This window comes from Entelurus aequoreus, linkage group LG28, assembly GCF_033978785.1.
Source record: "Entelurus aequoreus isolate RoL-2023_Sb linkage group LG28, RoL_Eaeq_v1.1, whole genome shotgun sequence".
Lineage (NCBI taxonomy): Eukaryota > Metazoa > Chordata > Actinopteri > Syngnathiformes > Syngnathidae > Entelurus > Entelurus aequoreus.
The window spans coordinates 14699689-14726788 of record NC_084758.1 but is presented as its reverse complement, the minus strand read 5'-3'; the positions used below and the strand labels follow the sequence as shown (position 1 = coordinate 14726788).

At 42.9% G+C, this 27100-nt stretch overlaps 1 protein-coding gene across 1 annotated transcript in view; it reads left to right on the top strand.

Annotated features, from left to right (window-relative positions):
- Positions 1-27100, top strand: part of LOC133645142 (TBC1 domain family member 9B) — a 46636-nt gene that overhangs the window by 827 nt on the left and 18709 nt on the right. Inside the window, exons 2-11 of the mRNA XM_062039986.1 lie at positions 9958-10068; positions 10127-10245; positions 10316-10547; positions 15675-15933; positions 16004-16211; positions 16275-16472; positions 16553-16684; positions 17190-17340; positions 17413-17627; positions 17716-17833. Coding sequence (XP_061895970.1) covers positions 9958-10068; positions 10127-10245; positions 10316-10547; positions 15675-15933; positions 16004-16211; positions 16275-16472; positions 16553-16684; positions 17190-17340; positions 17413-17627; positions 17716-17833 — 1743 coding nt within the window. The remainder of the gene's footprint in view (positions 1-9957; positions 10069-10126; positions 10246-10315; positions 10548-15674; positions 15934-16003; positions 16212-16274; positions 16473-16552; positions 16685-17189; positions 17341-17412; positions 17628-17715; positions 17834-27100) is intronic.

Genomic DNA, 27100 nt, shown 5'->3' with positions numbered 1-27100 from the left:
AATTCACCTTCTTTGAATGGCTTTCCCGCCCTAGCAACCATCTCACTCACCATGTAGCTAGCTTAGACTGCTGCATCTCTCTTTTCGTTTGCTTTCTTGAAGAAATCTTGTTGCCTCAGTAGACTGGTTTTAAGATTTGTAACCATGCTCACTCACTCATCTCCCTGGTATTTTGCATACTCCTCAGCATGTCTAGTTGTATAATGACGTTTCAAATTGTATTCCTTGTGCACCGCAACGTTCTCTGTGCAAATAAGACACGTCGGGGTGCCCCTGTGCTCAACAAAGAAATATTGCATCTCCCACTTTTCCTTTTCTTCCTTTCCGTCTTTGCTTATCACTAACCTTTCTCTTCACTGCAGGCTTTAAAAAAGACATGTTTGGGGTTGTGGAATATATTTGTATTCAGCCGACGCACTGAGAATAATGTTATTGTGTCGTTCAGCTTTTCCTCCCTACAGCAACACGGCGGTCGGCGGAAAGTACCGGGATCGCGAGCGCAAAAAAGTGACGGCTCCTGGAGTGTTATCCGGCGTCATACAAAAATATATGTAGTGTTCATCGTGTGAGGCAATGCAAGTTAAACAATAAAAAAAACAAATAACGGTTTGAATTGGTCCAGGTTATCAGGGACTTTATTACTGACGGACAGGTGTCGCGGTGTGACTGCAGCCAGGCACGTAAGAAAACCCTCGTCTCCATGGCAACGTTTCTGTCGCTTTCACTCATTTGCCGCTTTTCCACTAACGCAGGGGTATTTTGGACCCAAATAACAAAAATCGGCTCTGTCTGGAGCCAACGGGAGAGGGGGTGGGGGCTCGCCGTGGAGTTTACCGTTACAGTAGCACAATTAGCCCCGAACGGGCTAACATCACGACGACGTGTTACACGTCCGATTCGCCCAGCGACTCTCTGTCGGAGTATCAGCGCTGGGGTCCAGTGCACCACAGTTTTGTATTGTCCCTCGGTCCTTCGGCGGAGTGCTTTGGAAGCTACCGGACCACTCGTCTTCCCCGCCCGGACTGTTTACAGCGTCGCCGGGAGCGAGCGGGCGAGCGAGGGAGGCAGGGAGGGAGGGAGGAAGAGCGTGTGCGGGTGTCGTGGAAAAGCGGCAAAATGTTTCTCTGCTTGCATCACGCAAAAAACCTCCAATTCGGGAGATGGGGGGGGGGTGGGGGGGGTAGCGGGGGTGATTTGTAGCCCGAAAGAGTTAGGGCTGCAAAGGATTCTGGGTATTTGTTCTGTTGTGTTTATGTTGTGTTACAGTGCTGATGTTCTCCCGAAATGTGTTTGTCATTCTCGTTTGGTGTGGGTTCACAGTGTGGCGCATATTTGTAACAGTGTTACAGTTGTTTATACGGTCACCCTCAGTGTGACCTGTATGGCTGTTGCTCAAGTATGTCTTGCAGTCACTTGTGTGTGCCTGCAGAAGCCGCATACAACATGTGACTGGGCCGGCAGGCTGTTTGTATGGAGAAAAAGACGGCGCGATGACAGGTTGTAGAGGACACTAAAGGCAGTGCCATCACGGCACACCCTTGATATTGTCGAGAGCCTTATACCACACCGTGATTGGTAGATTCCTTCAGCTCCCCACACAACGCTGTCAAGCGCCATTCATTTAAAATTTGTGGGCCGCACTAACATTAAACTTTCATATTAAGGTGGGGGCCGCAAAATAACGTCTCGCGGGCCGCAATTGGCCCGCGGGCCACGTGTCTGAGACCCCTGATTTAAGGTGTAAGCCAGCGCTGTGCAATGTAAGCAAAAATATACTAGAGATCGATCCATTACTGGCATCAATATTTTGACAAATATCAGTATTAGAGATGTCCGATAATGGCTTTTTTGCGGATATCCGATATTCCGATATTGTCCAACTCTTAATTACCGATTCCAAAATCAACCGGTACCGATATATACAGTCGTGGAATTATTAACACATTATTATGCCTAATTTTGTTGTGAGGCATTAAACAATGTAACAAGGTTTTCCAAAATGAATCAACTCAAGTTATGGAAAAAAATGCCAACATGGCACTGCCATATTTATTATTGAAGTCACAAAGTGCATTATTTTTTTTAACATGCCTCAAAACAGCAGCTTGGAATTTGGGACATGCTCTCCCTGAGAGAGCATGAGGAGGTTGAGGCGGGCGGGGTTGTGGGGGTGTATTGTAGTGTCCCGGAAGAGTTAGTGCTGCAAGGGGTTCTGGGTATTTGTTCTGTTGTGTTTATGTTGTGTTACGGTGCGGATGTTCTCCCAAAATGTGTTTGTCATTCTTGTTTGGTGTGGGTTCACAGTGTGGCGCATATTTGTAACAGTGTTACAGTTGTTTATACGGCCACCCTCAGTGTGACCTGTATGGCTGTTGACCAAGTATGCATTTCATTCACTTGTGTGTGTGAAAAGCCATAGATATTATGTGATTGGGCCGGCACGCAAAGGCAGTGCCTTTAAGGTTTATTGGCGCTCTGTACTTCTCCCTACGTCCGTGTACACAGCGGCGTTTTAAAAAGTCATACATTTTACTTTTTGATACAGATAATTTCTGATATTACATTTTAAAGCATTTATCGGCCGGTAATATCGGCAGTCTGATATTATCGGACATCTCTAATCAGTATATATTTGGTTTTTGTCGGTATCAACCTTTTTTTCCAAACTACAAGAGAACTACATCAGCAAATACAATATAAACACACTATGTGTACCGTATTTTCCGGACTATAAATCCTTTATTTTCCTTAAAACTCGACAGTGCACCTTATAACCCGGTGCGCCTAATGTACGGATTCATTCTGGTTTTGCTTACCGACCTCGAAGCTATTTTATTTGGTACATGGTGTAATGATAAGTGTGACCAGTAGATGGCAGTCACACATAAGAGATATGTGGAGACTGCAATACGATGGCAATATGACTCAAGTAAACAACACCAACATTTTATATGTTCCATTGAAAATATAGAACATTACACACGGCGCTCAAAAATCTATTAAAATGTTTTAGTACGACTTTGGTAAGCTATGAAGCCGCACGCTTGATGGAATGTCGGCGCATTAAACATAGGAGTATTATTATGGTGTGTGTATAAGGTAAGACATATTATCTGGCGTTTTGTTTCGCAATATTATGCAAAAGCAACTTTTCTTACCTTCTGGTACCTGCTGATCTGTATTTGGGATCTGCATAAATCCTGAAAAATTGCACGCGTCCGCCTTTGTAGTCCGTGCCGACATCGTAGTCGATAAGCTTCTTCTTTTTCTCTATCTTGTTATGGGACATTCATCCTCCGCTGTTGCCATTTCTAATATAAAGTAGTGTAGTTCTTACTTATATCTGTCAGTAAACTCGCCATGAAAGCGCTAAAACATACCGGTGTAGTGAGTTTACATTATTCACCCAAGGAACTTTAGTTATTAGAGAGTTCCGGTTGGACGGTTTTTCACGGGACAAATTTCCGGTGTTTCCGGATGAGGAGATGCTGCTCCGTTATTAATTGACGTAAAGTCTGAATGTCATTAAAACAGTTAGCTCCATCTTTTGACACTTCTTCCGCTCCCGTCCTCGCACGCTACACCGCTACAACAAAGATGACGGGGAGAAGACGCTGCCGAAGGTGAGCCACGTAAATAAGACCCGCCCACAAAACGGCGCATCCTGAAGCGACTGTCAGAAAGCGGCTTGAAGATGATCTGTAAAATATCAACTATACAACATTTTGACCAAAGAACCACCATTGCATGTTATGTAGACCACAAGGAAGTCTTTTACATTTAGAAAAAAAATTATAATAATAAGACTCCTTTAATGCGCCCCATAATCCGGTGCACCTTATATATGAAAAAAGATAGAAAATAGACCATTCATCGGCAGTGCGCCTTATAATCCGGTCAGCCCTATGGTTTGGAAAATACAGTATAGCTGTCAGCTATCGATTGACGGGATAGTTGCCAGCTAGCATTTAAAGTGCCAGTTGCTGTTATCGTTTGAATGTTGTTAGTATTGCACAAAAACAAGTTAGCTTTTGGACCCGTTTAATGTAAAATACACTCATAATTCCATTCAAGGTATACAAAACCCAAAACCAGTGAAGTTGGCACGTTGTGTAAATGGTAAATAAAAACAGAATACAATGATTTGCAAATCCTTTTCAACTTATACTCAATTGAATAGACTGCAAAGACAAGATCTTTAAAGTTCACACTGACAAACTTATTTTTTTTTGCAAATAATCATTAACTTAGAATTTAATGGCAGCAACACATTTCAAAAAAGTTGTCACTGGGGCGTTTTTACCACAGTGTTACATGGCCTTTCCTTTTAACAACACTCAGTAAACGTTTGGGAACTGAAAGAACAATTTTTGAAGCTTTTCAGGTGGAATTCTTTCCCATTCTTGCTTGATGTACAGCTTAAGTTGTTCAACAGTCCGGGGGTCTCCGTTGTGGTATTTTAGGCTTCATAATGCGCCACACATTTTCAATGGGAGACAGGTCTGGACTACAGGCAGGCCAGTCTAGTACCCGCACTCTTTTACTATGAAGCCACGCTGTTGTAACACGTGGCTTGGCATTGTCTTGCTGAAATAAGCAGGGGCGTCCATGATAACGTTGCTTGGATGGCAACATATGTTGCTCCAAAACCTGTATGTACCTTTCAGCATTAATGGCGCCTTCACAGATGTGTAAGTTACCCATGTCTTGGGCACTAATACACCCCCATAACATCACAGATGCTGGCTTTACACTTTGCGCCTATAATAATCCGGATGGTTCTTTTCCTTTTTGGTCCGGAGGACACGACGTCCACAGTTTCCAAAAACAATTTGAAATGTGGACTCGTCAGACCACAGAACACTTTTCCACTTTGCATCAGTCCATCTTAGATAAGCTCGGGCCCAGCGAAGCCGGCGGCGTTTCTGGGTGTTGTTGATAAATGGCTTTGGCTTTGCATAGTAGAGTTTTGACATGCACTTACAGATGTAGCGACCAACTGTAGTTACTGCCAGTGGTTTTCTGAAGTGTTCCTGAGCCCATATGGTGATATCCTTTACGCACTTATGTCGCTTTTTGATGCAATACCGCCTGAGGGATGGAAGGTCCGTAATATCATCGCTTACGTGCAGTGATTTCTCCAGATTCTCAGAACCTTTTGATGATATTACAGACTGTAGATGGTGAAATCCCTAAATTCCTTGCAATAGCTTGTTGTCACAAAGTGGTGACCCTCGCCCCATCCTTGTTTGTGAATGACTGAGCATTTCATGGAAGCTGCTTTTATACCCAATTATGGCACCCACCTGTTCCCAATTAGCCTGTTCACCTGTGGGATGTTCCAAGTAAGTGTTTGATGAGCATTCCTCAACTTCCTCAGTCTTGTTTGCCACTTGTGCCAGCTTTTTTGAAACATGTTGCAGGCATCAAATTCCAAATGAGCTAATATTTGCAAATAATAACAAAGTTTTCCAGTGTGAACATTAAATATCTTGTCTTTGCAGTCTATTCAATTGAATATAAGTTGAAAAGGATTTGCAAATCTTTGTATTCTGTTTTTATTTACCATTTACACAACGTGACAACTTCACTGGTTTTGAGTTTTGTATAAGTAGGGGGTCCCTGCTCCCTCTCTCCAGCAGTATTAGGGGCCTTGGCCTGGAAAACGTCGTAGACGTATGTCTTAGTGCGTTCACACTTGGACCAGAAATGGAAAAAAAGGTAATCTAGTCTGGGCCCTGGACTTTTTGCTCCAAATTGGCCCACTGCATTCTCAAAAAGCCTAGACTTTTATACTATTTGACTCGAACCTGAATTTATTTTGACGCATGTTTTTTATAAATAAAAACACATGGGAAATAAATGGTTTGATCATTTATTCAGTAACAAGAATAACTGTGACAGTGATTTTACTTTGTAACGCAATCCTGGCAGGGGATCCATCCTGTGACCTCTGCTTCTAAAAGCAGAAGTTCGCACCACAATATGCTAACGGCTGATATTGTTTACTTCATATTCCATTAAAGGGGAACTGCACTTTATTGGGATTTTGCCTATCATTTGCAAGCATTATGTCAGACAAAAACACATATAGTATGTTCTTCTTTTACCTTAACACGAGCAAGAAAGAGGCGACTAACAATGCAGATAATAGAAATTTGATCTATTCCGCCTATAAAGTGCTCTAAAAACATCCAAAAAGCTTGATCGTTTCATAACTAGTAGTATTTATGTAATGTAATCAAAGTAATATTATATTTATTTTGGCATACAACGGTGTATTAATTTTACAGACGTTTGCTTTTTCCTTCAACAACAACACTACTAATCATGGCAGACAACAAAGACTTCTTTGGGACAAACGATCAGAAACTTGTATTTTTTGAGCCTGAATATAAGGAGGATGATCAAGTTTTAGAAGCTGCACTAAGCAGATCCAGTTTTAGCGAAACGCTATGCATCATGTAGCAATATTGCTAAGCGCTAAACAACATAATAACCTATAAACATAAAAAAATGGTTAAGAAACACAGAAGAAATCAATTTCTGCATACTAAAACCACTGCACTTCAACACATGCAAAGTCCTTTACAGCAGGGTTCCCAAACTTTTTTTCCACCAGGGACCGGTTTAATGTATGCATTATTTTTACGGACCGGCTTTCTACGTGTGGCAGATGAAAACAGCAAAAAAAATGTGCTTTTGGCTACAATTTGAAAGTTAAGTCGGAGAAAATGCGGTAGTTTATAAATTAACTATATGAGGCAATTCCTGAAGGAATTGTGTGTGTGAATGCTCCAATGTTGAAGTTGAACTGAAATGCTGACAGAATGTAGTATGAATGTAAGAATAGTTTGAATGTTGGAATGTTGAAGAGTTTGAATTTCCAGGAAAACCGGAATTTGGTTTGGAACTTGGGAAAGACTTAGTTTGAATGTCCAGGATGAGTAGAATGTGTTGATGTTGGAATGGTTTGAATAGGTTGAAAAATGTGGGAATTGTGGAAGTGTGAAAAATGGATAATTCGTTTGGAATGGGGAAAATGTCCCTAAAAACAGAGAATTCTTGGAAATCCAGGAATTTATTTTGTTATTTTTGAAAGGGAGCACATAATTCCTGAACAGGCTGAATATTTTGAAGTTGGTTTGATTGATTGATTGAGACTTGTATTAGTAGGTTGCACAGTGAAGTACATATTCCGTACAATTGACCACTAAATGGTAACACCCGAATAAGTTTTTCAACTTGTTTAAGTCGGGGTTCAATGGAACGGTTTGAGTGGGAGTTGTGAAACGTTGAAAAATGTCCCATTCTTTTCAATGGGAATTTCATGGAAATTTGGGAAAAGAGAATTTTTTTTGGAAAATGCAAAAAAATTTGAATGTTCTGAATGAGTTTGATGTGGTGTGGTGTTGGCATTTTTTTAATCGGTTGAAAAATGTTGAAGGAGTAACATTTTTCATTGAGAAATGGTCATACGGAATTCCCGGAATTTCGGGAAAACTGGGAATTTTTCCAGTTCAAAAAACAAATTTGTTTTTTGTCATGATTAAGAGGAATGATTTGACGGTGAAACGGTTGAAGTGGGTTGAAAAATGTAGGAGTAGTCGACAGAAAAAAGGGTTTTGAAAAAACGGGAATTCTGGGAATTCCTAGAAAAAAAAATTTACTTGAAAAAATTATAGTTTGAATGTCCAGGATGAGTGGAATATGTTGGAGGTGGACTGGTTTGAATCGGTTGACAAATGTGGAAATGGTGAATGTTTGAAAAATGGCTAATTCATTTTGAATGGGAAAAATGTCCCGGAAAACCTGGAAATCTGGGAATTTGTTCAGCCTATTCCCGAATAGGCTGAACAGTTTGACGTTGGAACGGTTTGAATCGGATGTAAAAAGAATAGTTTGAATGTTGGAATGGTTTGAATGATGAAGCATTTGAATTTCCAGGAAAACCGTAATTTGGTTTGGAACCTGGGAAAGACTTAGTGTGAATTTCCAGGATGAGTGGAATGTGTTGATGTTGGAATGGTTTGAATAGGTTGAAAAATGTGGGAATTGTGGAAGTGTGAAAAATGGATAATACATTTGGAATGGGGAAAATGTCCCTAAAAATGGAGAATTCTTGGAAATCCAGGATTTTTTTTTTAAATTTTTGAAAGGGAGCACACAATTCCTGAACAGGCTGAATATTTTGAAGTTGGAACGGTTTGAGTGGGAGTTGTGGAACTTTGAAAAATGTCCCATTCTTTCATGTTAATTTGGGAATCTGGGGAAAGGAGGGAATTTTTGGGAAAATGCAAAAAAATGTGAATGTTCTGAATGGTTGGTGTCGGAATTTTTCTAATTGGTCGAGAAATGTTGAAGTAGTAGCATTTTTAATTGAGAAATGGTACTACGGAATTCCTGGATTTTCGGGAAAACTGGGAATTTTTACAGTTCAAAAAACAACTTTGTTTTTGTCCTGATTAAGAGGAATGATTTGACGGTGGAACAATTGAAGTGGGTTGAAAAATGTGGGAGGAGTAGTCGCCAGAAAAAAGGGTGAAAAAAGGGTTTAAAAAAACGGTAATTCTAGGAATTCATAGAATATTTTTTTTTACTTGAAAAAATGATAGTTTGAATGTGCAGGATGAGTGGAATATGTTGAAGGTGGATGTGGAGGGGGCGTGGCCTGCGGACCTGCAGCGAAACGGGGTGTGCCAGGACCGGCATCGAGATCAGTGACAGGTGCGTAGATGGCCCACCTGGGCCTGATTATCTAATCACCTGTCGCTCTGTTAAAAGGCAGCAGCCGGGGAGGAGAGAGAATTTGGAGGTGGAGCTGGAGCGCGAACGAGAGAGAGACCGAGGAAGAGACACTTGCAGAAAAGCCCAAACAAAAAGACTTTATTGGAAAAATAAAACAGTGTTCTAAACCCTGAAAAGCAGCTGTCATGTCGGTGATTGGTGGTCCGAGGAACCCGGAGGAAAGAAACCTCCACAATTTGGCGCCCAATGTGGGGTTGGACCACCGGAGGCAGAAGAGGCAGACCCCCTGACGGCTCCAGGAGGCAAATTGTGGAGGTTTCTTTCCTCCGGGTTCCTCGGACCACCAATCACCGACATGACAGCTGCTTTTCAGGGTTTAGAACACTGTTTTATTTTTCAATAAAGTATTTTTTTTGGGGCTTTTCTGCAAGTGTCTCTTCCTCTGTCTCTCTCTCGTTCGCGCTCCAGCTCCACCTCCACCTCCACCTCCAAATTCTCTCTCCTCCCCGGCTGCTGCCTTTTAACAGAGCGACAGGTGATTAGATAATCAGGCCCAGGTGGGCCATCTACGCACCTGTCGCTGATCTCGATGCCGGTCCTGGCACACCCCGTTTCGCTGCAGGTCCGCAGGCCACGCCCCCCTCCACAGGGAATGGTTTGAATCGGTTGAAACATTTGGAAATGGTGAATGTATGAAAATTGGCCAATTCCTTTTGAATGGGGAAAAATGTCCCGGAAAACTTGGAAATCTGGGAATTTTTGGAATTTGTCAAGGGAAAGCCCGCGATTGCAACGGTTTGAATTGGATGAAACAAGTGGAAGGTAGAGCGCGCCAAAATCTGGAGAAGAAGAAGTTGAATTAAAAAAAAGATTCATTTTAGTGTAGAAAACCGTATGTGTGAATGGTTAGAGCATTCACACAATTAATGTTGCTGTGCGGCCCGGTAGCAAATGCGTCATGGACCGGTGGTTGGGGACCACTGCTTTACAACACAGTATTTCTTAACAATATTTCACAATTAATAAAAACAAACGGGTGAGACTTTGTCCTACAAACATTTACATTGGGACAGGACTTGGGGACTTGGGGACTCTGTTTGAGTCCACAACCGAAGAAACGATAAAAGGCTTGCTTCACTAAATCCAAATGTTAGTTCAAGTGATCCACGTTCCGACCGCCAGGTAACATTTTCAGGTTTTTATGTGCAGGCCTCCTGGTGGGGACTCTGGATGTGGTCCTGGACTCCAGTGCCAGGGTGGCTCCTTACAGGATTCTGCTGCAGACTGCGGACTCTCAGGTCTACTGGAACGTCGCCTGCGGTGAGTCTCCTGACTTTTCCGTCCGCGAGCGCCGTTGACCCCGGGCTGTGTCTGGCAGGTTCATCCCGGCGAGAGATCACGGAGCACTGGGACTGGCTGGAGTCCAACCTGCTGCAGACCATCTCCATCTTCGACAACTGCCAGGACGTCACCACCTTCGTCAAAGGGAAGATCTCCGTACGTGGCTTCCTCTTTGTCCCGCCTGTTCTTCTCTCTTCCTGTTGCTGAGCGACGTCACTTCCTGTAGGGCATCATTGCTGAGGAGAACCGACTGAAGCAGGGCGAGGAGACCGAGGAGGATTGTGGGAAGTTCCAGGAGGCCGAGGTCAAGATGAGGAAGCTGTTCGGGATGCCGGAAGAGGAGAAGCTGGTGAATTATTACTCGTGCAGTTACTGGAAGGGTCGAGTGCCACGGCAGGGCTGGCTTTACCTGTCCGTCAACCACCTGTGCTTCTACTCCTTCCTGCTGGGCAAGGAAGGTAAGGGAGCCAATCACAGGCCTGGAATGTTCTTTTGTCCCTACCTTTCGGGTTCTTGTTCAGCCTACTGTGTAATATTGATACCGCCGATACCGGATCTTTATGCTCAAAGATCCATATAAGGGAAGAGTTATCATACTAGAAAATGGGGGCAAGTATAAAAAAATCCATAATTTTTCGGTTTAAAGATACACAATTAGCCAAAAAAGCTAGCATAAAATGTTAGTATTCTAACTTTAGTTATAACAGTTAGCATACTTGCAAGATGGAGACATGTTTTTTTGGTTTAAATTATTAAAATGCCATCCATCCATCCATCCATCTTCTTCCGCTTATCCGAGGTCGGGTCGCGGGGGCAGCAGCCTAAGCAGAGAAGCCCAGACTTCCCTCTCCCCAGCCACTTCGTCCAGCTCTTCCCAGGGGATCCCGAGATGTTCCCAGACCAGCCGGGAGACATAGTCTTCCCAACGTGTCCTGGGTCTTCCCCGTGGCCTCCTACCGGTCGGACGTGCCCTAAACACCTCCCTAGGGAGGCGTTCGGGTGGCATCCTGACCAGATGCCCGAACCATCTCATCTGGCTCCTCTCGATGTGGAGGAGCAGCGGTTTTACTTTGAGCTCCCCCCGGATGGCAGAGCTTCTCACCCTATCTCTAAGGGAGAGCCCCGCCACCCGGCGGAGGAAACTCATTTCGGCCGCTTGTACCCGTGATCTTGTCCTTTCGGTCATAACCCAAAGCTCATGACCATAGGTGAGAATGGCCACCGTAGATTGACCGGTAAATTGAGGGCTTTGCCTTCTGGCTCAGCTCCTTCTTCACCACAACGGATTGATACAGCGTCCGCATTACTGAAGACGCCGCACCGATCCGCCTGTCGATCTCACGATCCACTCTTCCCTCACTCGTGAACTAGACTCCAAGGTACTTGAACTCCTCCGCTTGGGGCAGGGTCTCCTCCGCAACCCGGAGATGGCACTCCACCCTTTTCTGGGCGAGAACCATGGACTCGGACTTGGAGGTGCTGATTCTCATCCCAGTCGCTTCACACTCAGCTGCGAACCGATCCAGTGAGAGCTGAAGATCCTGGCCAGATGAAGCCATCAGGACCACATCATCTGCAAAAACCAGAGACCTAATCCTGCAACCACCAAACCGGATCCCCTCAACGCCCTGACTGTGCCTAGAAATTCTGTCCATAAAAGTTATGAACAGAATGGGTGACAAAGGGCAGCCTTGGCGGAGTCCAACCCTCACTGGAAACGTGTCCGACTTACTGCCGGCAATGCGGACCAAGCTCTGACACTGATCATACAGGGAGCGGACCGCCACAATCAGACAGTCCAATACCCCAAACTCTCTGAGCACTCCCCACAGGACTTCCCATGGGACACGGTCTAATGCCTTCTCAAGTCCACAAAGCACATGTAGACTGGTTGGGCAAACTCCCATGCACCCTCAAGGACCCTGCCGAGAGAATAGAGCTGGTCCACAGTTCCACGACCAGGACGAAAACCACACTGTTCCTCCTGAATCCGAGGTTCGACTATCCGGCGTAGCCTCCTCTCCAGTACACCTGAATAGACCTTACCGGGAAGGCTGAGGATTAAAATGCTAGCATGCTAATTTTAGCATGATAACATGAAAATATACTTCTAAAATGGCGCCAAGTATCAAAAGCTAAGATATTAAGGTTAAAATGAGCTAAAATGTTGGCATGCTAATGCTGCTATCAGGGCATATGAAATGTTAGAGAACTTCTAAGATGGCGCCAAGTATCAAAATCAATGGTATTTAGGTTTAAAAATACACACTTATCTAGACAGCGAGCATAAATGTTAGCATGCCAACTTGAGGAACAGTTAGCGATGTTCTGCTATGGAACTGCTTTTTGGTGTCTTTCTTCTCCATCAATGTTGAAAATCCAAAAATGTAAATTGATTTTAGGTTTATAGGTATAAAATTATTTAAAATGCTGTTATACGGGGAGAGTTATCATACTAGAAAATGGCGGCAAGTATAAAAAATCCATAATTTTTCGGTTGAAAAATACACAATTAGACAAAAAAGCTCATTTTAGCTTGATAACATGAGAATATACTTCTAAAATGGCGCCAAGTATCAAAAGCTAAGATATTTAGGTAAAAATTAGCTAAAATGTTAGCATGCTAATGTTGCTATCAGGATATATGAAATGTTAGCAAACTTTCTAAGATGGCGCCAAGTATCAAAATCAATGGTATTCAGATTTAAACATACACACTTATCTAGACAGCGAGCATAAATGTTAGCATGCTAACTTTAGAAACAGTTAGTACACTTGCATGATGGAGATATTTTGAGGTCTTAAAACCCATTAAGTTTTGGTTGAAGTTATTGAAATGAGCTAAAATGGTAGCATAAAACTTTGTAATTTTACCATGATAACATAGGAAAAATTAACATACTTATGAGATGGTCTCAAGTGTCAAAAGCCATGATATTTAAGTTAGAATGAATAAAATTAGCTAAAATGGTGCTATAAATCGTTAGTATGCTATTATAGGATAAGTTAGCATACTTCTAAGATGGTGCCATGTATCATATATATATATATATATATATATATATATATATATATATATATATATATATATATATATATATATATATATATATATATATAACAGAGATGATAATTACCATTAATTAGCATATTAATTTATTTAACTACCGTATTTCTCGGACTATAAGTTGCAGTTTTTTTCATAGTTTGGCCGGGGGTGCGACTTATACTCAGGAGCGACTTATGTGTGAAATTATTAACACATTACCGTAAAATATCAAATAATATTATTTAGCTCATTCACATAAGAGACTAGACGTATAAGATTTCATGGGATTTAGCGATTAGGAGTGACAGATTGTTTGGTAAACGTATAGCATGTTCTATGTGTTATAGTTATTTGAATGACTCTTACCATAATATGTTACGTTAACATACCAGGCACGTTCTCAGTTGGTTATTTATGCCTCATATAACGTACACTTATTCAGCCTGTTGTTCACTATTCTTTATTTATTTTAAATTGCCTTTTAAATGTCTATTCTTGGTGTTGACTTGTATCAAATACATTTCCCCAAAAAATGCGACTTATATATGTTTTTTTCCTTCTTTATTATGCATTTTTGGCAGGTGCAACTTATACTCCGGTGCGACTCATACTCCGAAAAAATACGGTATATATGTTTTCTAAATATGGTACATTTTGTTTGACGCTAACACTCTTCCCTGTTGTATTTATTTATTTATAAAACTGGTTAGGTACTATTTTCCTTCAAGGAGCATTTTTCATTTTTACAAATGTATTTTTCATCGTAAACTCCAACAATTACAAGACAAATGTGATGTTTAATTAAATAAAAGCGGAACAAACCAAAAAATAAATATGGTAATTTGCTCAAAGATCGATTCTCAAATCTAAATATTGATACATTTATTTAACACACATACCATAGGCAAATAAATCAATTACATACTATTATGTTTTGCTAAAATAAATTCATAATGAATAGGTTTCTTAACTAAACTGTCCAAAAAAAATTAAAGTGAAAATAAAATGATAGATTCACCACATAAGTCATAATTTTTGCGCTAAAGAAACTTCTCTATGACTTTAGCTCCAGACTACTTGTTTCTTTGATATTGTCATTACTGCCACAAGTGGTGTAAAAGTGTATTACAACAGAGCACCTGCTGCGGCCCATACGGACCACAGCTGAGAAACAGATCTTTTTTCGCGGCCCTGCCCCTATGGTAAAGAAACACTGACCTAGTGTGGCAAAATATTAGTGTTCAGTTACACATTCAACAGTTTTTATTATGTTTTTTGTCATTTTTAAAATTAGTTCATAAGTTAGTATTAATTTATATTTTAAAGGGAAACTGTACTTTTGGGGGAATTTTTCCTATCGTTCACAATCATGACGACGGATGGATTTTTTTTTTGCATTCTAAATATTAAATAAATGCGATTAAAAGTCCACTTACAACAGAGCCTATGGATGTCGCTCTATTCTGCTCACTGCAGACGTCATGAAAGCCAACAAACATAATAAAACATCACTCACTGTACAAGGTCTGCTGTCATTAGGATGGCGACTGCTGGGATGTTCATATATTCCCTTTTTAGATGAAAAATATCTCATAATCCTCACAGAGAAAAGAGGGTGTGGTGGGTCTTTTCGTATCGTTCTCGCCTGTTCCAGGTTCTAAATGGCTGTAGAAGTGTCCCAACTTGTTGGATTACCTACCCAGACGTCTCATGTCCAGGTGAGAGGCATGATTTATGATCTACAATAAACTTAAAGGAAGTGAGGAAGCAGCAGACCACTCGATGATGTAGACCTCGGCACACAGGAAGTGATTACGTAGCCGCTATAAATAGTTTGTCTGCGTCAGCGCTTGTAATAACAATATTACTAATACTTGTTAATATTCAAGTCACAAAGTATTGTCTGTGCTTTTTGAATGGTTATTTGTTGGATTTTATGAGCGGAATAGTGGAGCTCCCATTGGCTCCGCTGTGAGCAGACTTTTATTTAAGTTTATTTAATATTTAGAATACTTTTTTTAAAAATCCATCCGTCATGTCTTTCATAATGATTGTGAGCGATAGGCAGATTAAAAAAAAGTGCAGTTCCCCTTAAACTTTGTTTATATTTTAAGCATATTTATTTTGAGAGGTTTTAATATTTTTAGATCTGTTCCACCAAGGGCTGCCATTTCGATATTTTTTTATTTTAAAAAAATAGCTAAAAACAGATATTGAATTTATCTATACACAAAGCTTTGTGTTATAGTTGACTATAAGTGTTTTATTAGTTGTAGTCTTAAAAAATAAAACTTTTTCTCATTAAATCCCAATGTTTTGCTCCTTTTTCTTACATTTTTATACTCAATTTTTTTAGATAGATATACCACGATAGGGACAAACAGTAGAAAATGGATGGATGGTATTATTTGAAAATACACAAGTTTTTAAATTTGAGCATACACGTTAGGTATATTTGCACAGACCGATACCAGCCTGAATTGTACTTGGTATCTGAAAGAAAAGCAGTGGTATCGACTCCCTCTCCCCCTTTCAGTGACGCTGGTGGTTCAGTGGACGGAAGTGACGCAGCTGGACAAGAACGCCACCTTGCTGTTCCCGGAGAGCGTTCGCGTCAGCACTCGCCACACGGAGCATTTCTTCTCCATGTTCCTGAAAATCAACGACACCTTCAAGCTGATGGAGCAGCTCGCCAACATGGCCATGCGCCAGCTGCTCGACAACGAGGCCTTCGCCGTCGACCGCTCGCTGCCCAAGCCCTGCAAGACCCTCAAGAACGTCTCCGTGCTCAAGAGGTCCTCGCTCCCGTCAGGAAAGTCTCTTCGCCACGCGTCAGGACTCTGACCCGTGTCTTTGCCGCCGCAGGGACTTGGATGCCCGGGCAAAGAACGAGCGCTACCGGATCACCTTCCGGCTGACGCAGGACGAGCGCCTGGACGGACACACCGACTGCACGCTGTGGACGCCCTTCGCCAAAATGCACGTGGTGGGCCAACTGTTCATCTCCAACAACTACATCTGCTTCAACAGCCGAGAGGAAGACCTGTGCCAGCTGATCATCCCGCTCAGAGAGGTGACGCCGGGAGACGTTCACGTTTCGGGACATGTTGGAATGACCTCGTCCTTTGCCCCGCAGGTGTCGGTGGTGGAGAAGGCCGACAGCAGCAGCGTGCTGCCGTGTCCCGTCTCCATCAGCACCAAGAACAAGATGAACTTCCTGTTCGCCAACCTCAAAGACCGGGACTTCCTCGTCCAGCGCATTTCCGACTTCCTGCAGAGGACCCCAGAGAACTCGTGGGGGGACACGAGTCCGCTGTCGGCCTTGAGTCATGCGGTGCGTCCCTCGTCGCGTAGCTTGTCTCGGGTCAGCGGCTGTCGGCGTCTGTCTCACCTTTTCTCGTTGTGTGCCTCCAGGCGCCCTCCTCCTCTGTAGCCTCTCAGTCCGTTCACAGGGGGCGCCATTACCACCCAGATGTGCCCACAGCCAGACAAGGTCTGCTGCAGCTCTACCAGAAAGACGCTCCAGAGGACCTGGGACCCAAAGCGGTGAGTTTTTACATTTCTCCACCTCTTTAGGCCTTTAGACACAACAACACTACACCCTGGACCATAGGCATATGCACACACATACCCCCGCCCCCACCCCTATGCCTCCACCACCGCCTGAATCACCTTGGATAGCAGCAGCCTGCCACCGTATCCCCCACTCCCTCCCCTCTGTTGCAGGTCTTGTGGATTCTATGTAACATGTTTGTGTGCTTATGGCTATTGTCCTCAGTCTGGACACCCTCCCCCGGAGTGCAGTCTGAGACTGAACCTTTTTTTACTCACCACTCCCCTGACCCCCTTACCCTTTTCCCATCTTTATAAGGGGCGCCGGAAGTTTGCTGACCTGTCAGCGGTCCTATTCTATCTCCCTGTAATGTACGTCTGCTCTTGAATGGGATTGTGCTGAAAATCAGTGTTTCTGATTCTGGTTCTGAGACTTCGCTAAAAAAGGCGTTCTCTGGAACGGATGCAGCAGTCGACCGCATGGTGTCTTTTCTTGCAGATGAAGGAGAAGATGAAGGTGGAGGCGTGGAACATCCACTTCTCTGAGTTTGGCCGTGGCGTCTGCATGTACAGAACCTCCAGAACCAGAGAGCTGGTCCTCAGTGGGATTCCGGAGCGCCTGAGGGGAGAGCTGTGGTTGCTCTTTTCAGGTACCGCCTTGTTTTCCTCCTCCCTGTCGGCGCCTGTCTGTCTTGCGTCATCGATTTGACTTGTCTCCGCAGGAGCGCAGAACCAGATGGCGACTCATGTCGGTTACTATGGCGACCTGGTGGAGCAGGCCATGGGGCTTTGTTCCTTGGCGACGGAGGAGATCGAGCGCGACCTTCACCGCTCCATGCCTGAACACAGAGCCTTCCAGAACGAGACGGGCATCGCGGCGCTGCGGCGGGTCCTCACCGCCTACGCCCACAGGAACCCGGGAATCGGATACTGCCAGGTAGGAAACCTCAGGTGTTGCTTCAGTGACAAAATGACTGACGAGTCCTTACGCATATTGGTGGTGTGACTCACTCCACCCCCTGCAGGCCATGAACATCGTCACGTCGGTGCTGCTCCTTTACTGTACGGAGGAAGAAGCCTTCTGGCTGCTGGTGGCGCTTTGTGAACGCATGCTGCCTGACTACTACAACACCAGGGTCGTAGGTCAGTCCCCACCCCACATCTTTGTACCCCCGTATCCTGGATCTTTTATCCTAGTAACGTGATATCCTGGATCACTTTATCCTAGTACCCAAGTATCCTGGATATCTTTATCCTAGTACCTAAGTATCCTGGATCTCTTTATCCTAGTACCTAAGTATCCTGGATATCTTTATCATAGTAACTGAGTATACTGGATATCTTTATCCTAGTACCTAAGAATCCTGGATCTTTTTATCCTAGTACCTAAATATCCTGGATCTCTTTATCATAGTACCTAAGTATCCTGGTCTCTTTATCCTCGTAGTTAAGTATCCTGGATATCTTTATCCTAGTACCTAAGTGTCCTGGATCTTCTTATCCTAGTACCTGTGTATCCTGGATATCTTTATCCTAGTACCCGAGTATCCCGGTCTCTTTATCCTAGTACTTGAGTAACCCGGATTTCTTTTTCCTAGGGACCTAAGTATTCAAGTATGACTTTATCCTAGTACCTGAGTATCTTGGAACTCTTTATCCTAGTACCTGAATATTCCAGTGTGACTTTGTCCTCGTACCTTAGTATTCAAGTGTGACTTTATCCTAATATCTGAGTATACCAGTTTGACTCTATCCAAGCACCCGAGTATCCAAGGGTCTCTTTATCCTAGAACCAGAGTATTCCACTATTAGTTTTTCCGATGGCCCGAGTATTCCAGGATTACTTTACCCGAGTACTGAAGTATCCTGGAACTCTTTATGCTAGTATCCGAGTATTCAAGTATGACTTTATCCAAGTACCTGAGTATTTAAGAATGACTTAATTTCAGTACCTGTGTATTGCAGCATCTCTCTACCAGTCTACTTTGTCGGATCTTCTGATCCCTCTATCCTAGTCCTGAGGATCCAAGTATCTATTTTCCTGATATGTAATTGTCCCAGTTTGACTCTATCCAAGTACTCTTTAATCTAGTACCCGAGTATTCTAGTATTACTTTATCCTGGTACCAGAGCATTCCAGTATGACTTTATCATACTACCAGAGTATTCCAGGATGACTTAATCCTAGATCTGGAGTATTCCCTTATCTCTGTATTTTAGTACCTGAGTATCCTAGTATGTTTTTTTATCTTACACCTGAGTATTCCAGGATTACTTAATCCTAGTACCAAATGTTTCCATTTGGACTATCCTATTACCTGATTGTCCCAGTACCTCTTTTTTCAAGTACCGTAATAATCTCGTGTGACTACATATATTCCAGTCTGTCTTAATCCTAGTACCTGTGAATGTATGACTTTATCCCAGTACCTGAGTAATCATGATGACTTTATACTAGTACCTGAGTATTTCAGTATGACTTCATTCTAGAAACCAAATATTAAACTGAATTTATCCTAGTCCCTGAGTATTCCAGTATGACTTTATTTCAGTACCTGAGTATTCATGTATGACTTTATTTCAGTACAACTAATATTGAAGTATGACTTCATCCTAGTACCTGAGTAATGCAGTATGACTTTATTTCAGTATCTAAGTAATCATGTATGACTTTATTTCAGTACCCAATGACTTTATTCTAGTACCTGAGTATTCATGTATGACTTTATTTCAGTACCCTAATATTCAAGTATGACTTCATCCTAGTACCTGAGTAATCCTCGTAAGTAAGCCCTCGCAAAAATGACTAATGATCTATTGCTGACGATGGATTCTGATGCTTCATCTATGTTGCTGCTTCTTGATCTTAGCGCCGCTTTCGATACTGTTGATCATAATATTTTATTAGAGCGTATCAAAACGCGTATTGGGATGTCAGACTTAGCCTTGTCTTGGTTTAACTCTTATCTTACTGACAGGATGCAGTGTGTCTCCCATAACAATGTGACCTCGGACTATGTTAAGGTAACGTGCGGAGTTCCCCAGGGTTCAGTTCTTGGCCCTGCACTCTTTAATATTTACATGCTGCCGCTAGGTGACATTATACGCAAATACGGTGTTAGCTTTCACTGTTATGCTGATGACACCCAACTCTACATGCCCCTAAAGCTGACCAACACGCCGGATTGTAGTCAGCTGGAGGCGTGTCTTAATGAAATTAAACAATGGATGTCCGCTAACTTTTTGCAACTCAACGCTAAGAAAACGGAAATGCTGATTATCGGTCCTGCTCAACACCAACATCTATTTAATAATACCACCTTAACATTTGACAACCAAACAATTAAACAAGGCGACTCGGTAAAGAATCTGGGTATTATCTTCGACCCAACTCTCTCGTTTGAGTCACACATTAAGAGTGTTACTAAAACGGCCTTCTTTCATCTCCGTAATATCGCTAAAATTCGTTCCATTTTGTCCACAAGCGATGCTGAGATCATTATCCATGCGTTCGTTACATCTCGTCTCGATTACTGTAACGTATTATTTTCGGGCCTCCCTATGTCTAGCATTAAAAGATTACAGATGGTACAAAATGCGGCTGCTAGACTTTTGACAAAAACAAGAAAGTTTGATCATATTACGCCTATACTGGCTCACTTGCACTGGCTTCCTGTGCACCTAAGATGCGACTTTAAGGTTTTACTACTTACGTATAAAATACTACACGGTCAAGCTCCTGCCTATCTTGACGATTGTATTGTACCATATGTCCCGGCAAGAAATCTGCGTTCAAAGAACTCCGGCTTACTAGTGACTCCCAGAGCCCAAAAAAAGTCTGCGGGCTATAGAGCGTTTTCTATTCGGGCTCCAATACTATGGAATGCCCTCCCGGTAAAAGTTAGAGATGCTACCTCAGTAGAAGCATTTAAGTCTCATCTTAAAACTCATTTGTATACTCTAGCCTTTAAATAGACTCCCTTTTTAGACCAGTTGATCTGCCGTTTCTTTTCTTTTCTTTTCTACTCTGCTCCGGGGTGGACCGCTAGCCTGTCCATCAGATGGGGACATCTCTACGCTGCTGACCCGTCTCCACTCGGGATGGTTTCCGCTGGCCCCACCATGGACTGGACTTTCGCTGATGTGTTGGACTTTCACAATATTATATCAGACCCACTCGACACCGAGGATGTCGTTGTGGCTTGTACAGCCCTTTGAGACACTAGTGATTTAGGGCTATATAAATAAACATTGATTGATTGATTGATAATCCGGTATGACTTTATTTCAGTACCTGAGTATTCATGTATGACTTTTTATTAGAGTACCCTAATATTCAAGTATGACTTCATCCTAGTACCTGAGTATTCCAGTATGACTTTATTTCAGTACCCGAGTATTCATGTATGACTTTATTTCAGTACCCTAATATTCAAGTATGGCCTCATCCTAGTGCCGGAGTAATCCAGTATGACTTTATTTCAGTACCTGAGTATTCATGTATGACTTTATTTCAGTACCCTATGACTTTATTCTAGTATCTGAGTATCCATGTATGACTTTATTTCAGTACCCTAATATTCAAGTATGACTTCATCCTAGTACCTGAGTATTCCAGTCTGACTTTATTTCAGTACCTAAATATTCATGTATGACTTTATTTTTGTACCCTATGACTTTATTCTAGTACCTGAGTATTCATGTATGACTTTAATTCAGTACCCTATGACTTTATTTCTAGTACCTGAGTATCCATGTCTGACATTATTTCAGTACCCTAATATTCAAGTATGATGTCATTCTAGTACCTGAGTATTCCAGTATGACTTTATTTCAGTACCTGAGTATTCATGTATGACTTTATTTCAGTACCCTATGACTTTATTCTAGTACCTGAGTATTCATGTATGACTTTATTTCAGTACCCTATGACTTTATTTCTAGTACCTGAGTATTCCAGTCTGACTTTATTTCAGTACCTGAATATTCATGTATGACTTTATTTCTGTACCCAATGACTTTATTCTAGTTCCTGAGTATTCATGTATGACTTTATTTCAGTACCCTATGACTTTATTTCTAGTACCTGAGTATCTATGTCTGACTTTATTTCAGTATCCTAATATTCAAGTATGACGTCATTCTAGTACCTGAGTATTCCAGTATGACTTTATTTCAGAGTCCCCCAAGGTAGTATATTAGGGCCTTTACTGTTCCTAATTTACATAAACGACATGTCATCAGCATGCGACTGTGAATTGTTTTTGTTTGCGGATGACTCGGCCCTGCTGGTATCCGGCAAGGACAAGTCACAGGTGGAGAAAATCCTCAGTGCTGAACTCTGTAAAATTTGCACCTGGCTCGCTGACAACAAGCTATCCATACACTTGGGTAAAACGGAATCCATCCTGTTTGGGTCCCACATCAACCTTAAGAAAGTCAGTGACTTCACTATAAAAGTGGGTGACATTGTTATCACCAGGAAAGATGAGGTCACCTACCTATGTTCCATTCTAGAGGCTAATCTTTCCTGGCAACCAAGGTAATCAAAAAGGTCAACCAATGAACGAGATTTCTCTACAGAATCTCCTCTCTGGTCAACAAAAGCACCATGAAGATTCTGGCGGGAACTCTCGTTCAACCCTTTTTCGATTAAGCATGCATGGTACCCTAGCACCTCCAAAACCCTAAAATCTAGACTCCAAACATCCCAGAACAAACTAGTCAGATTACTTCAAGACCGCCACCCCAGATCACACCTCACTCCTACCCACTTCTCCAAAGTGGGCTGGCTCAGGGTGGAGGACAGAGTAAAACAACTTGCACTGAGCCTTGTCTATAAAATCCGCTACACATCCCTGATACCGAAGTACATGTCAAACTACTTCCTTAACATAAATGACCGCCATAACCACAACACCAGGGGGAGCTCCACTAACCCCGTTAAACCCAGATTCCGATCTAACAAAGGTCTTAACTCATTATCTTTCTATGCCACATCAATGTGGAATGCACTCCCAACAGGTGTAAAAGAAAGGGCATCTCTATCCTCCTTCAAAACCGCACTAAAAGAACACCTCCAGGCAGCTACAACCCTAAACTAACACCCTCCCTTCCTCATCATACCTCTTCGGATTGTAAATAATCAAATGTAAACAATCAAATGTAGACACTTTTTCTTATAATTTCTGATCTCTCTCTCTGTCTGTGTCCAATACTTGCTGTACATATCCTACCAAGTCAGACCTACACTGTCCAATGTAAATGTCTCTGATGATGCAATTGTTGATGACTGAAGTGTTGATACCAACCAAACTCCCCCCCCCCCCCCCCCCCCCTCCATATCCCACACCCCGGATTGTAAATATCCCACACCCCGGATTGTAAATAGTGTAAATAATTCAATGTATATGTAACTGCTGTGTACCCGTCCCGCCAAGAACCCACACACAGGCTGGATTGGATGATGTGGTTCTTTACTGGTAGCTGCAATGAGTGATCAGAGAGCACATACACACAATATGTGGTTAGCACCTCTGCTGCTTTCGATGTCATTAGCAGAGAACAGGAAGTCTACCCAAGTACATAACATCTTCATATTTTCACAATTACATGAAATGCAATTACAGATGTAACTTAATACAATGGTTTTTAACAGTATTCTTTTTTCGTGTGTGATCGTATAGTGGTTTTAACTTGCTTTTATCCTTAATGGTATTACAATTAATTCAATACAACATATTTTTAACTTGGTTTTTAACCAACATCATCCTTTTTTATATATTTATGAAATAGAGCATAGAAAAATACAAAATACAATACAAGACATGACACAAATAATTAAATGGACTTTTAGCACCCTCTAATGGTGACTAGCGAATATGACAGACCACGTTGTTCCCATGTTAAAATGGCGAACAATACAAATTTAAATATGAACGTCTTGACACGTAAAACGCACATAGTGCAACAATTATTACCTGCAATGAGTGATCAGAGAGCACATACACACAATATGTGGTTAGCACCTCTGCTGCTTTCGATGTCTACAGGGGGAAAATAATATCGACTTCAGTGCAAAATAGTAGGACATCTGACGTGAGCAACAACCAATTCAAAACGAAAATTCCACAACATAGCATTTCAACTGCTATTAAATAACTGTGTATCTTACAATAAATCTCACGTTAGCTTTAGTGTAATTTATAATATTTTGCAGAGCAATATCAAAACGTGTCTTACCATTAGCAGAGAACAGGAAGTCGACTAATAGCTTCCGGTTTGCGGTAATATCTACAGACTTTTCAGGTACCAGCAGATGGCGCAATTGGACCTCTCATTGCATAACAAACCAATATACATATTTTAGCAGGAATTTCACTCAAATAATCAAAGTATTTCTTATACCCGTTACATACACCCCCCTGAAATTCTGCTAAATTTAGGAGTGCAACACTTGAGACAAAAACAAAAAAAATAAGTGCATTACTAGGAACAAAACTGTTGTGCATGTCAGTTCTAAAACTCTCTCAAAAAGGAGTGTGGAAAGAAAGAAGGTGATCAATCTCCTAACTAAACACAGACTCAGAGATGCCTGTTACACCTCTGAAATGCAAAATGTTGTTCCTATAGCTTCAAGTACTACTTAGACTCTTCTTTGGTCAAATACTTCCATAACTCAAACTGAAATTGCATCTCTAAAGAACTTAAACAAGGTACTAACTGATACTGTGGACACAGAATCTTCATCTACTACTTGCTTATTCATCTGGCAAATAAGGCGTTGTGGAGGGTTCATAGAACTACGATCCCTGAGACCATAACGGCCAGGCTGTGTGCAAATTGCTTGAACTAAAGGGCCTGAAACGTCACTGTTCAGAAAGTCAGTGTCAAGAATGGCTGTCTCAGGAGCATCAGTGTCCGGGGGGTCAATGTCTTGTTGAAGGTCTTTGTCAGGAGGAGCAACGTCTGTGGGGATATTGTCAGGAGGGGACATGTCAGTAGAGTCAGTGTCCAAAGGGGTCACATCTGGATGGACAGTTACGGGAGGGGCAACTTCTGTGTCAGTGACTATATCTTCAGAGCACTGTGGTGAGCCTTCCGCACCATTAACAGCAGCATAGTCAACATCTTCAGGGACTCGCTGACTGTCCTGACTGGACGCAGTGACTGAGAGAGAGTCAGACTGAGCAGCATCAGACCTCCGGTCAAACGAGTCATCCTCCTCTTCAGAATGGACTTCCTCTTCTGAATGGACTTCCGCTTCACCCGTCCGCATCAGCCAGTTGACTGTACGTACATCACTGTCTTCCACCAGATCAGGCACGTCAGGACATACATCACTTCCATGTGCAGCAGCGTCACATTCAGAGTGCCCAGAGACATTGTCCAGGTCTCTGTCACATGGCAGGAAGCTAACAGAGAGTAGTAGATTCCGGTGAACGACTCTCTCTCTGCCTGTCAGGCAATCTTTGACTCTGTAGACATTGAGTTCAGGTCTGACTGAGATGACTTCATAAGGAGTCGACTCCCATTTGTCTGCAACCTTGCGTTTTCCTGGCACACCTCTGTTGGCAATCAGCACTCTGTCTCCAACGACGAGGGGTGAGCCCTTGACTTTGCGGTTGTACAACTTGGCATGGCGAGTCTGTTCCCTGAGACTGTTCGTCTGCACAATCTGAGCAGCTTCATGCAGATCTTTCTTCAGTTGGGACACAAAGTCCGAGTGACTGACAACAGCGTCATTGGTGAGAGCATGTTGAAACATGACGTCGACAGGGAGACGAGGGATTCTTCCAAACATTAAGTAGAAGGGTGCAAACCCTGTTGTCTCATGCTCTGCGCAGTTGTAGCAGAAGGTAAGTTGCTGCAGCATTTGTGGCCACTTTGCTTTGGACTGAAGGGGAAGAGACCTGATCATATCTCCCAGGGTCCTGTTAAAACGCTTTGTGACACCATTTCCCATGGGGTGATACGGAGTCGTATGGGACTTCTGTATCCCAGCCATCTCTAGAAGCTCCTTAATCAGCTTGCTCTCAAAATTGGCTCCCTGGTCCGAATGGATGCGTCGAGGAAAGCCATAAATTAGAAAGAAGTCATTCCAGAGACGACGAGCGACTTGCCTGGCAGTCTGATTCTTGCATGGGAAGGCGTGTGCCATCTTGGAGAAGTGATCGGTCACAACTAGAACATCCACAGACTTGTTCCCTTGCTCAGCAGTCCAAAAGTCTATGCAGACCAACTCCATAGGTTCAGAGGTGACAATGTTCCTGAGAGGCGCACGGCTGTGTGGCTCGGGTGTCTTCCCTACTATGCAGCGCTGACAAGACTGAACATAGTTCACAACATCACGTTCCATGCCACTCCAGAAGAATCGTTGCCTCACCAGAGACAAGGTACGATGCTGGCCTTGGTGACCTGCTGAGTCATGGAGACCTTGGAGGACTTTCTGCTTTAAAGAGTCTGGTACTATGAACTGGAGGATCTTCTTGTTCATCTGGGGATCTTTTCGTATCTTGTACAGCATGCCATTCTGTATGGTCAGTCTACTCCAATGCTTTAGAAGTTTGATCACACTATGCGACTCAACAGCTCGCTCACGCCTGGTAGGTCTCTTGTGTCTCTGTACAAAGTACATGGCCCTGCCTACTGTCTTGTCTTGCTCCTGTTGACCAACAAGCTGACTCTGAGGGAGTGCAGTGGACTGGTCTTCCTTCTGTAGAAGACTGAAGGCAGCGTCTGCCCCAATCATGTGACTTACACCTCCAGTGGACTGAGCACTGAAGATGGCAGCGACTTCCTCTGACGCAACTGAGCCTCTTGTGTTCTGTGAAATTGCCTCTTGCACTGGCCCGTCTGATGTTTCACAACCTTCGTCCACAACAGCCTGACAGTTGTTGGACACTCTGAACACCTCTTGCACGGTTCTGTCATTCACACCGTTGACTTGTTCCAACAGTGAGGCATAAGGTTCGGTGACAAGGCGATGACCCACACACGACTGGACAAATGGCTCACGACTCAATGCGTCGGCTACGATGTTCTTTGGGCCAGGAATGTACTTCAAGTCGAAGTCATAAGCAGCGAGCTTTGCCACCCACCGCTGTTCACACGCGTCAAGTCTGGGTTTGGTCAGAATATATGTCAAGGGGTTATTGTCAGTCCATGTGGTGAAATGTCTGCCTTTCAACCAGTGGCTGAATTTGTCGCATACTGCCCATTTCAAGGCAAGAAATTCAAGTCGGTGCGCAGGGTAGTGTAGCTGGGAGCGAGAGAGCGTTCTACTCGCAAAGGCGACAGGTCTAGCTACCTTTCCACCAGGCGGAAGTTGCGACAGGACAGCTCCAATCCCATCAAAGGATGCGTCGACAGCCAGAATGAACGGGGCATTGAAATCTGGGTGGGCTAGGG